This window comes from Ambystoma mexicanum, chromosome 11, assembly GCF_040938575.1.
Source record: "Ambystoma mexicanum isolate Mex_15411 chromosome 11, UKY_AmexF1_1, whole genome shotgun sequence".
Taxonomy (NCBI): domain Eukaryota; kingdom Metazoa; phylum Chordata; class Amphibia; order Caudata; family Ambystomatidae; genus Ambystoma; species Ambystoma mexicanum.
In genome coordinates, this window is record NC_090934.1 from 1054673476 (window position 1) to 1054686168 (window position 12693).

At 44.8% G+C, this 12693-nt stretch overlaps 1 protein-coding gene across 1 annotated transcript in view; it reads left to right on the forward strand.

Moving 5' to 3' along the window:
• The window catches only part of ACAN (aggrecan), a 234340-nt gene that overhangs the window by 185839 nt on the left and 35808 nt on the right, over positions 1-12693 (forward strand). Inside the window, exon 12 of the mRNA XM_069624296.1 lies at positions 4289-6949. Coding sequence (XP_069480397.1) covers positions 4289-6949 — 2661 coding nt within the window. The remainder of the gene's footprint in view (positions 1-4288; positions 6950-12693) is intronic.

The window sequence follows — 12693 nt, forward strand, 5'->3', positions numbered from 1 at the left end:
TGGAGCTATTAAATTGAATGGACGCCAATGTGGTACTACATAGGACTAACATCTTGCAACTCCTCCATGAAGTGCTGAAGCTTCGTCTTTCAACAAAAGATATTGGGGCTCATTACGGGCCCGGCGGTAACCGTGCCAGTGCTGCCAGCGAGTTGCCACAGGACCCGTGAATATTTACCAGCGCCTGACTTCCCGGTGCCACCAGGGAATACAACCCCGGCGGCCCAGAAAGTCAGGCGCCGGCAAATTGTAAGTCCCCATTCCCATAGAGTCTGACAGGCCACTATGGGAGTGGGGACCACGGAAGTACTGGCATCATTTCTAACGGTGCTGTTTCTTCCGTGAACGGTCTGCCTACTGTGGCCGCTGTGCACGGCAGGGTCAGACCTTTCAGACTCGGCGGCTCCAGCAGGCAGACCTGTAATATGCCAGTCCGGAAACAACTGTGCCGGTAAGCTTACCAGCACCGCTGTTTCCGGACCTGCAGGGTCTGAATAAGCCCCAATCATATATTTTCCAGATGACGACCACAATGACTTGTTGACTGGGTCTAAAGTCACCCCTTGTCAAATTGTTTTCATCCAACTTTTCATCAGATATGCAAACAGTGCAACAGCCAAGCCAATGCTCTACTCTGCCAGAGACTGCAACTCTGCCGCAACTCTGCACTATGTTAAAGGCTCCAGGTTCTGTCAGAGCACACGTTTGCTATATGCTTTTTTTTTTTGCTTGATGCCATTTAAATATTCCTGTAAATAATGGACTGAGACAATAAAGATGTTCAAATTGTTTTCATTTGTACGAATAAGACGGAAAGTTCAACCTAAAAGATTTTTAGTTTGTTAAATAACAAATATTTCACAGTCTTAGTTGTTCATTGCAATTTGTTGAAGTAGCTATCATCTAGGTAGATACAATCAAATGGAGCTGCTTTCCAGAATGAATAATCCCTTGCCCCAATTAGAGCATATTGCTGACAAATAATGTCTCTCTGTATAGGATAGTAGCAATCTGTACTGCCAAGCAGTGCGATAGCTTAACACGGCAGGGATGCTAAGCGTCCCAGTATTCCAACATATCGACTACTTAGGAGGCTTTTTCAAGACAAGACGTTACCATCATGTATATAGTGACGATGGCTAGCTCTGTGGCAACGGGCGGGTCTTGGAAGCAAGACCATGCTGAGCAAACACTGGTTTGAATCGCGGACCTGCACTTGTAGAAGAAACAAAATGAAATCACAAGCGTGTTATAAATGAAACTAGCGCCTAGATACCTATGGGTTATGTGCGCTGTAAATAAGTGCAAACATAAATCAATAAAAATAAATGAAATTGTCTTGAAGATATTTGCTATGAAACTGCATAGGTCACATACTATGATAGGTCGTGTCATGCAATCAATACAACTACCGCCTGACTTATGAGGTCAGTGGCCACAATGCCTTTATACTTATTGCGGAGGATTTGTAATAATAATATTGTATCCGTAATATTGTATTCATATAGCGCTTTTATCCAAAGCACTTTACAAGGCACATATTTGCATACATTATTTTTTATTATTATTACCCAATTGAAGGGGCTCAGACAGTCCAATAAATGATCAATTCTGCATAATCAGTACTTGATATCCATTACTAATTTCCACAGCCTTGAAAAAACCTGCAGGGTGAAATACCTGTCAGCATTAGTCGGTACCCCACTAGGTAACACAACTTGTAAATGGACAACAAAGTCCAACTGATAGCATGTAATCACAAGAGATTGTCACCATGATACAGAGAGAAACATTGACCGTTGGCAACAGGCTCTAATTTGGGCAATGGGCTGTTCCTTTTAGAAAGTAGCCATGTTCAATTATTGTTTTCCTACTTAACATTTGACAAGTAAAGCCGTTCCTTAAAACTGGGGCTCTGAAGTGCTGGGGGCTCTGAAGCTGGGTGCTCTGTGTAGTAGGGGCTTATTAGTTTAGCATTCACATGTAGCTTTAGTGTGGGTCTTAGACAGAATGACAAAGATACAGAAATGCAGAAATGCACAAGGCCCGTGATTTCAAATGCACAAAGCGCATAATGGAAAATTTCCAAAACACTGAATTGGAGAGCACATGCACATGCTTAAAAGTGTATTTCATTTCAGGATGATATTTCAATTGACTGCTTTGCACAAAAAAAAGTCATAATTTAAAGAATCAATCAACGATTCCTGTTTCTCTCCTTCTCTAGCTGGTCATCCGCACTTCAGTCCTCTTCCTGCTCCCACCTAGGAGGATAAAAACTTCGGGTCATCTTCAACTCCACACTTTCCTTCTCTCCTCACATCTCTGATGCCTCTAAGAAGGCACACTAACAGCTGCACCTCCTCAGAGATATTCTTCCTTTCCTGTCCTTTCCCCAGAAGCCCACTGTCTCCAGAGCTCTGGTTCTGTCTAGGTTAGACTACTGCAACAGCCTCTTTCTAAATCTGCCTGCCACTACACTCCGCCCTCTGCAACTCATCCAAAACAGGACTGCAAAACTTGTCCTTGGCCTCAAGCCCAGGGATTGTATCTCTGCAGGACTGAAATCTCTGCACTGGCTCCCAGTGGCAGTGAGGATTGAGTGCAAGACCCTCTGCATTGCCCACAAGACCTTCTGTGGCCTGGGGCCTCAATACCTTCAACTCTCTCTTCCTAAACATCTTCCTTCTCAAGTTCTTCGCTCATCCGCCTCCAACTCCCTCAGGGTTAGTCGCTACTACAAGCAGCGCGTTGGTGGTAGACCTCTTTCTTCTGCTGGGGCCTCCCTCTGGAATAGCCTCCCTGCCTCTCTAAAACTTGAGGAGAACCATCTCTGGTTCCGGAAGCACCTCAAGACCTTCCTCTTTGCTTCTGCTTTCTCTACTCCTCTCCCCTGCTGATCTCCTGGTTGAATCTGAAACTGCACTGGTTACCTGGCTACCCTCTGACCCTCTGGTCCTGTCCCCGCCAGTTGCACACCTGCACTGACCCCTTGGCAACCGTTGCATTCGGAGACTGTTTCTGTATCCCTGATGTCTGCACTTAGCCTTGCAATTGCCACCAGCTGGCCGCACTTGTATTTATTATTTATTGCCTTTATTTATTTTACTGTTATCCTATGTACTGCACTGCCCCTCCCCTTCCGTCCCGCACTTTTCCCCTTCCCCCGTCCCCTGCACTTGCGCAATCTCAATATCACCTGGCCTAGTATGACCGCTGTCTCTGTCTTCCCTCTGTTTCCCCTCCCTTGTCTCCTCGCGCCTTGAAACACTTTTCTATTGGCGCGTCATAAATGCCTTATCATATCAAATCATATCATGCAAGGTTTGCTGAAAAGCAGTAAGGTTCCCCATGGCCCACGCCATCTTATGATACCCAGTCCACCCCAGGCCCTGAATTTCCCTTCCCTTACTGCAGATCGCCAAGATCACATTTATTTCCGCTTGCACTATCCTGCCTGCCACGGAGGCCTATGAGAGTTCTCTCTTCAAATTAAGATAATGAAAGGAATCGTGTTTTTAAACCACAATCATTGCTAATAGCAGTGGCACCACAACATGCAAAAATCTATACATGGGCCTCATTACGAGTTTGGAGGTAGCCATGCCGTTTTTAGCGGCATGGCTACCCCCAAACTCAGGTCCGGGTCCCGAAAAATTAGAATTACCGGGCCATTCTGACCTTTGCGGGCCCGGTAATTCACATTTGCTGGACCCGGACCCCGTACGTCCCCATTCCCATTTGAACCCCCATAGGGCTCAATGGGAATGGGGATGATGCTAACAACAGGGACCCGCTAATGACGGGACCTTTGTTAGCATCCTGTTCTGCTAGCGGGTGCCGCTCTGCAGGTCTGGTCTGACCAGGCGTACAGGGAGGCCCGCGAGCAGAACTTGTAAGGTGGCGGTCGAGTGATAATGGCACTGGCAGCACTACCGGCGCCCTTATCACTCTACCGCCAGGGTCGTAATGAGGCCCATTCTCTCCATACTACGTCTTAAGAAATGCCCCTTCATCATACGCGTAGTACTGTAATTTAGAAAAGGGCCTGCACTTAAAAAAGAAGTTCAATATGCGATTTATTTATATTATGAACATTCTCATATGCATGTGGTGCCTCGTAAAACAAAGAATAAATATGTATGATCTATTGTTTTCCAGGTTTCCAGCCATCGACTGTACTTTTTATATGAATGGATGAATAGCTGTAAACGTGTTTGATATGTAAATAATATATGTACTATAGACATTCAAAGACCTCATTTTGTAAATGTTTTCTATTTTACAGTGAGCCCTTCGGCCATTCCACCTGTCACTATGCCTCCAGAATTCGTAAGCGGAGAGTCATCTGTACCAGCCAGTGGTGTATCATCAGGGGAACCCTCTGGAGAACCATCAGCCAGTGGTGCAACCTCTGGAGACGCATCTGGAGTTTCAGGTGTAAGCGGAGAACCAATCGCCAGTGGAGATTTATCAGGAGTCTCAGGAATTGGTGGTGAACCATCAGGTGTTGGAGAAAGTGGAATGCCGTCTGGAATAGGCATCACTTCTGGGGAGGATGTCAGTGGCCTGCCTTCTGGAATGGTTGATGCCAGTGGTCTGCCGTCTGGGGAAGTTGATGTTAGTGGCCAACCCTCTGGTGAGGTTGATATCAGTGGCCAGCCATCTGGAGAGCTTGAAGTCAGTGGCCAGCCCTCTGGTGAGCTTGATATCAGTGGCCTTCCCTCTGGAGAGGTTGATATAAGTGGCCTGCCATCAGGAGAGGTTGTGGAGAGTGGACTGCCATCAGGTGAAATAGAGATTAGTGGGACCACTTCTGGTATCATTGAAATTAGTGGCTTTCCTTCTGGGGAGGAAATTATATCAGGGGGAGAGTCTGGAATTTCTGAGCTCAGTGGACTGCCCTCTGGTGAATTAGAAATTAGTGGAGAACCAGATATCAGTGGAATGCCTTCTGGAATACCAGATATCAGTGGTGAGGCTTCTGGGATTGAGTTGATAAGTGGATTCCCATCTGGAATCGAAGAGATCAGTGGACTTCCATCTGGCTTCCCAACCATCACACACGTGGATACTCCTTGGGTCGAGGGTGTAACACAACGACCAGAAAAGGAAACCGAAGGGCAAGGAACAATTGAAATCAGCGGTGTAGGGTCTCTGTCCGGATTTGGATCCGGTGATTTGGGCATCAGTGGATTGCCATCAGGGTTTGATATCAGTGGGGAACATTCAGGACTAATTGAGGCAAGTGGTGGATCTTCTGGAGTATTTGAAGCAAGTGGAGAGCAATCTGGGATTATCATTAGTGGCGATTCATCTGCACCTTTCGATATAAGCGGGGAGTCATCTGCGATATTTGAGATTAGTGGAGAAGTATCTGGAGGGGTGGATGCCAGTGGGGACATATCTGGAATGATTGATGTAAGTGGAGAGCCTTCTGGGATGACTGAAAGCAGTGGGGAACTGTCTGGTATCATTGACCTTAGTGGAGAGCAGTCTGGGATCAGTGAAGCTAGCGGAGAACCATTGCCTATTATAGATATCAGTGGAGAAGCATCTGGCATGAGTGGAGAGCATTCAGGAATAGTTGATTTTAGTGGGGAAACATCTGGAATCTTTGGCATGAGTGGAGATCTTTCCAAGGAGCCCACATTCAGTGGAGAATCGGACATAAGTGGACTGGTTTCTGGCATCAGTTATGAAAGTGGTGAAGCTTCTGGGATCACCTTTGTTGATACCGGGTTGGTAGAACTAACGCCCCCTACAAGTAGAGAAGAAGAAGGAAAAGGGTCTGTGGAATTTAGTGGAATAATGTCTGGAGAGGGAGAACTGTCTGGTGCAGAATCAGGTATTTTTGACATCAGTGGGCAATCCTCTGGCCTTATTGAGACCAGTGGCTTTATTTCTGGATTTGATGAAATTGCCGGTTCAGCTAGTGGGGACATAGACCAAAGTGGTCTTCCAAGTGGAGAAAGTCATCTGAGTGGGGAATCCTCTGGGATTGAATATATGCCATCTGGCGCATATGATGGCAGTGGGTTTGCGTCTGGTTTCCCTACTATCTCCATAATAGAGTCCACGTTGGTTGAGATGCAGACACAGGCCCCTGTGGAGCAAGAAGCAGGAGAAGGGCCATCTGGAGTGCTAGAACTAAGTGGATTGCTATCAGGGGAGGGTTCTGGAGAGACCTCTGGATTCCCATATGTAAGTGGGTTCATAGAAGGAGCCTCTGGCACTGCAGAAACAAGTGGTGAGCCATCTGGACTTGGTGGCACTAGCGGAGAGCACTCAGCCATCTCTGAAATGAGTGGTGAACCATCTGGACTTGGTGGCACTAGCGGAGAGCACTCAGCCGTCTCTGAAATGAGCGGTGAAACATCTGGACTTGTTGACACTAGCGGAGAGCACTCAGCCATCTCTGAAATGAGCGGTGAAACATCTGGACTTGCGGAGGTCACATTGATATCTTCAGAGTTAATAGAGGTTGTGACAAAGCCAACTGTGTCACAGGAGATGGGCGGGTTAACATTCCCATATATTTTTGAAACAAGTGGTGGACTTTCTGCATCTGGAGAAATCAGTGGTGATGCTTCTGGAGTTCATGGAATTAGTGGGGAACCCTCTGGAATTCCGTTGATCAGCGTTACACCATCAGTGGTTCCAGACGGAAGCACGGGAGCGAGCGGGGATATTTCAGGACCATCTGCCCTATCTGCGCTAGATGTTTCAGGTGAAACCTCTGTGCCAGACATCATTATTACCACTGGAATCCCAGATTTTGAACTAACACAGCACCCCGAAGGCCCAGAGGAGGCTAAGCAAGAAGTTGAATCATCTGCAGTACCTCTCTCTGAAGAACCGACAGACATTCCAACAATTTACGACACCACTCCACCAACGTTAACTGCTGTTCCTCCTCAAGTGTCCCCTGAAATGACTGACACTGAAGGTAAGTGAAGACTAGTTGACATGTTGTAAAATGCAAGCATTTTATACAATAGTACGTTGACAATTGTGTACCCGCTGCCTACAATAGACTTATTGTTCTTATAGAAAAAAACGTATTGCTCTTATAACAAAAGACTTATTGTTCTTATAGCAAAAGACGTATTGTTCTTATAGCAAAAGACGTATTGTTCTTATAACAATTCTTATAGCAAAAGACGTATTGTTCTTATAACAATTCTTATAGCAAAAGACGTATTGTTCTTATAGCAAAAGACTATTGTTCTTATAGCAAAAGGCTTATTGTTGTAAGAGCAAAAAAAGTATTGTTCTTATAGCAAAAGATGTATTGTCCTTATAACAAAAGACTTTTTGTTCTTATAGCAAAAGACTTATTGTTCTAATAGCAAAAGACATATTGTTCTTATAACAAAAGACTTATAGTTCTTATAGCAAAAGACATATTGTTCTAATAGCAAAAGAAGTATTGTTCTTATAGCAAAAGACACATTGTTCTTATAAAAATCACACATGATCCTAAAGCAGAGAAGCATTTAGGCACAGGTTACACACGGTAATTGGTGACGTATCTATGTTCAGTTGTTCCAAATTACCATACAGTTAAAATTCAATATTGCAATTTGACTTACACTTTCATAATATGGTAAGAAGCAGGTTGCTACTGGATGGGTCTTCTCCTGGCATTGCTGTACCTCGGAGGTCAGCTATGGCACAGTTATGTGGAATAAGCACATCCAAAATGAAAATGAAAATATGAAAGCACAGGAGAACCTAGATTATCCCGTGCCAATGCACAACCAATGGTGCCGGATAACAAATCTGCTAGATAACTGAATGTCAGCGAGACAAAAAATTAAACCAATAGGCTAGCACGTCCTTGCTTTTTGCACTGTTTACTTTTATGCCACACACACTAACTGTTATCTGGCCTCAATACCTGTAAGCCATACACACTAACTGTTATCTGGCCTCAATACCTCTATGCCATAAACACTAACTGTTATCTGGCCTCAATACCTCTATGCCATACACACTAACTGTTATCTGGCCTCAATACCTCTATGCCATACACACTAACTGTTATCTGGCCTCAATACCTCTATGCCATACACACTAACTGTTATCTGGCCTCAATACCTCTAAGCCATACACACTAACTGTTATCTGGCCTCATTACCTCTAAGCCATACACACTAACTATTATCTGGCCTCAATACCTCTATTCCATACACTAATTGTTATCTGGCCTCAAAACCTCATTACCCGGCAATTGATTCATCAAATTGTGCTATTACCCAAAATACCAGGTTCTGGTAATAGACGGTTCTAGTCATAGAGGTTTGGGATACTGGAGCTCATACTGTGCTACTGTTTGTATCCATCAGGGCAATAAGTAGAGGCATTGCTAGGAGGATGCTCCGGGGGGCTATATCCCCGGGTCTTTTGGTTGTAGCCCCAGATAGAGCTATGGGGCTACAACGAAATGACTAGCTAGCCCTGAGTCCCGACAGTCCCGGCGTTAGCGTAGCCCCAGATCTTTTCCAAACCTAGCAACACCTCTGGTGATAAGTGATCAATGTGGCCTGGGTTATAGATTTTGATATAGTAAGGGCATGGTTACGGGCTGGTAATTTGTTTTCAGTGACGTAAGTGAGCATTGCTGCAATCTTTTTTGTCAACCTGCAGGTCACCAGGTTAAATGACGGTCAAGCTGACTAGACCTTTAATCCCTCGTAGGTTGACAAACTGGATACCATTAAACTGGAAAATAGTACCAGATGCATTTACAGTGCCACAAATAAAGACAGACACTGATGTAGGCAGAGCCACCTAATTAGACAGGTATGATTAGCATGTGTTTGAAAAAGATTTTGCCATTTTCCAAAAATAACTCAAAATCACCCGAGGCACAGTCATTCACTTCTTCTGGCAGTTTTTAATTAATTGAATGGTTTGAGTCTTATTCATACAACAAGCGAATTGTCTTCATTATTTTCTAAATCACAATGGGCCTCATTACGACCCTGGCGGCCGCGGTATGAACGATGCCTGTATGGTACCGGCACCGTTCATACCGGGCCGCCACATTACGAGTTTGCTTGCGGGTGGCGGTATGCATGTCTGGTCTGGCAAGACGTGCATACTGGCAACCGCGAGCAAACCAGGATGCTAACAACGGACCCGTCATTAACAAGTCTCTTGTTTGCATCCTCCCCATTCCCATTGAGCCCTATGGGTGCTCAAATGGGAATGGGGATGTACCAGGAACGGGTCCCGAAAATGGGAATTACCGGGACCGCAAAAGTCGGAATGTCCCGGTAACTCACTTTTTTCGGGACCCAGACACGAGTTTGGAGGTAGCCATGCCGGTAATGACAGCATGGCTACCTCCAAACTCGTAATGAGGCCCAATGTGTAGAAAAGAGGGAGAGTTGCCTTGCCAAGGAAAAATGGTGTATTTCCAGGCGTATAACTCTAAAAAGCAAAACTCGGCCGACACATGTTTCACATGGTGGGCATAACACTTTTCAGTAACCCAAAAATTGAGAGCTTCTTCAGGGCCAACGGATACTGTATAGGTAGTGTCTGGCACCTTTGGCTCACCTAATGTTTATGACTACAACTCTCCTCAGCCCTAGACACAATATGGGAGTCTTAGTCCAAAATATCTGGACAGAAGCAGGTTGCAGATCTCTGATCTAATACAAGGGGGCTGATTCATGAAGATAAGGGAGTGCATGTGTGTGTTACTGCATGTGTAATGTACTTTTAAGTGTGACAGCGCAGTACAAGTGTAAATGGTATTCACAAAGGAAACCCACTTATGCCTGGAAATGTTGACTTTCGTGCGCATAATCCATGCAATGTCCGAGTTACATGCTGTGCAATTGAGATCTAAAAGTGTTTACCTTTAAAATGTTTGTTCACTCAACTGTAAATAATGTCCCCATGTCTGTTGATATTTTCTGCACACATGCTGCCAGTTTAACAGCGGTTGGAGCACTTTCCACACATTTGGCAACGCCTTAACATAGATCACTAAGTTGTAACTTACTTCGGCAGATACATGTGGGAAATGCATCTGCAAATATCTGTCAGTGGCAATGGTGTGGGTGTTACGACCTGGTACATATGCACCAACATTTGCCCTTCTCGAGCACAACCCTTACAATGCCCACTTTTTCAGATTTGGTAGTTACAAATGTGCAAGGTTGGCATTTTCACATAGCTTTCAAAGTTCTGAATGCATTTTCTACAAATGTAGTTTGTGTTGTAAATCTCGGCATACATTTAGTCTGACTCTTTCCAGGTGAACAGCTCACTTACACTTCATGAAACTTTTTTAAATCTGCCTCTATGTTTTTTCGCAATCTGCACCCTACATGATCAAGAATGATGCTTTGCTCAGGACAGGCCACTAAACACATCCTCTGATTCCATTCAAGTATGGCATATACTGCATGAAAAAGAAGACTGGGAAAATGAGCTGTGAATCGAAGAACAATGTGACCCTTTGATAACCAATGGGCAGAGGTCTTCCAAGCAACTGACAATATGCACTTTACAAAGATATCCCCATTAAGCAAAACTGTTTTTATTACATTACTTGCTAGAGTTGCACCCCTGTGTACAAGTGCACTGAAGTGCGCTCAAGTGCACTCAAGTGCTCTCAAGTTTGTCTTTACGATTTCTCAAGTGTGGCTTACAGAAGGGAATTTCCCTCTTGACAGGGGCCTGAACCTTTGGTTCGCAGATGTTTTAGACTATGCCTTCCGTGATCCCTCACCATTGACTATGATGGCTTGGGCTGATGGGAATTGTAGCCCAAACGAGCCAAAGGTTGCAGACCCTGATGAACATGTGTGTGTTTGGGCAACTGCAGGTGGAGGAAAAGTTGCATTCGGATTTCAATCAGAACACGTGGACGTGGCTTAAATACATGTTACCATGTTGTACATTATTCTGCATTGTGTTATGGTACTCGTGTTTCTTTTCTGCTCTTTCAGGACTTGTACATGTGCTATGAGAGGCCACAACCAACGACCTATGTACACAGCTGGCGGAAATGCTTAATATGTCATGAAGGCATCATAGCCGAATATAGCCCATGATGCTCTGCTATTTATCTTGCTTCGGCGCCTTGCTTTTTTTTGCAGTTTCCATGGCGTGCTTCAAATTAATAGATGCTGTTGCTTATTAAAAAGGAGAAACCTTCCACTTGTTCCCTTGGTTTCCATTTTCAATTGGTGATGTTTGCTGCTGCTGCTGCTGCCTGCTCACAAGAAAAACCAAAGGTGTCTGCTAGAATTAGGCTATGTGCCAGAACAACCCTGTGCATTTCCAGAAGAGAGACATTCAAAACATAGCTAAATATTGTTTTGAAGACCATTTTCAAAGATGCATTTTTTTAACCTTAAAACTCATCTTTGAATAAAGAAAATGTGAAATACGATTGTACGTTTACAAACAAGCTTTTAGTTTAGGATGCAAGACTTTGTCCTTGCGATAAAAGATGGCTAGCACTCAAGACAATACACTTCTGGTTTAGCAGAAGGAAATTACATGTGGTGGTGTCCTTATGTACAAGATACAAGAGCCCTGGCAATCACCATACAAGCACAATATGGGCCTACAAGGCAGGAAGCCCAAATCTCAAACTCTTGTAGCGTGTTCATTTTCAGACAAGGCTGCCAGCAACTCAAACTCTAAACCTCTTGTCCACCACCATTCTTCACACTGGCTTATTAACTATCAGGCATTCGTCTAAGGTCAAATATATTGCATTAAAAGAATCAGCTCACTTCTCAGAAATATAGCCCTCATTACGAGTTGGCCGGTCCGGAAATAAGGTGCTGGTAACAATATGCACTGGCATCTTTCTGGACCAGCCAGATCCAAGTCTGCTGGTAGGGCCTGTAATCTACCAGCAGGCCTGACCAATTGCCACAATCACAGGCACCGGTATCCTATGGAACTCTGTGGGAATGGGGATTTACCATCGTCTCAGCCACCCATTAAAACCCAGGAACACCGGGATATTGGGTGTTGGAGACGGCACATTTGTTCCTCAGGATCTCGCTGGAACTACCGGAAGGATACCGGGAAGCGTGTAATGAGCCCCCTATACCAGCTGCGTCAATGTTCAGGTTAAGTACAGAGCATGAAAGGAATTAATGGATTTCATAGGATACCCATATAAGGAACTGTGATATGGAAGCATTCAAGGGGGACCTTTTGATGACTGCATCATGCGCACTCGTCATCCACAGCAATATGGCCAAGCGTTATTACAAATATATTTTGTTTGTATTGCCTGGATTACAGGCCCATCACTACGGTGCCTTTTCTTCTAAAAATCATTGATTGAGCTGCTTACTTACAGATTCAAGAACACCGTGGGCCTCATTACAACCTTGGTGCTAAGTGCACCAACTTTACCACCATGGTGTAAACTCTGTTGGATTTACCGCCCCATTCCAAGGTGAGTGGGGCGGTAAATCCCCATTTCCCATTTTCCCTTCCCCATTCCCATTTTTGCCCCATGGGAGTGGGGAAGGCGCTAACTACTCCGCCGTAAATTACGGCGGCGTAATTAGCACCATGGCAGGTTAGCGCCATGGATTTTAACGCCTGCTAAAAGCAGGCGTTAAAATCAGAATCAGGCGTTAAGGGTTAACGGTGGCGTTAACCCTTAACGCCTGAGTTGTAATGAGGCCCCTTGAATCC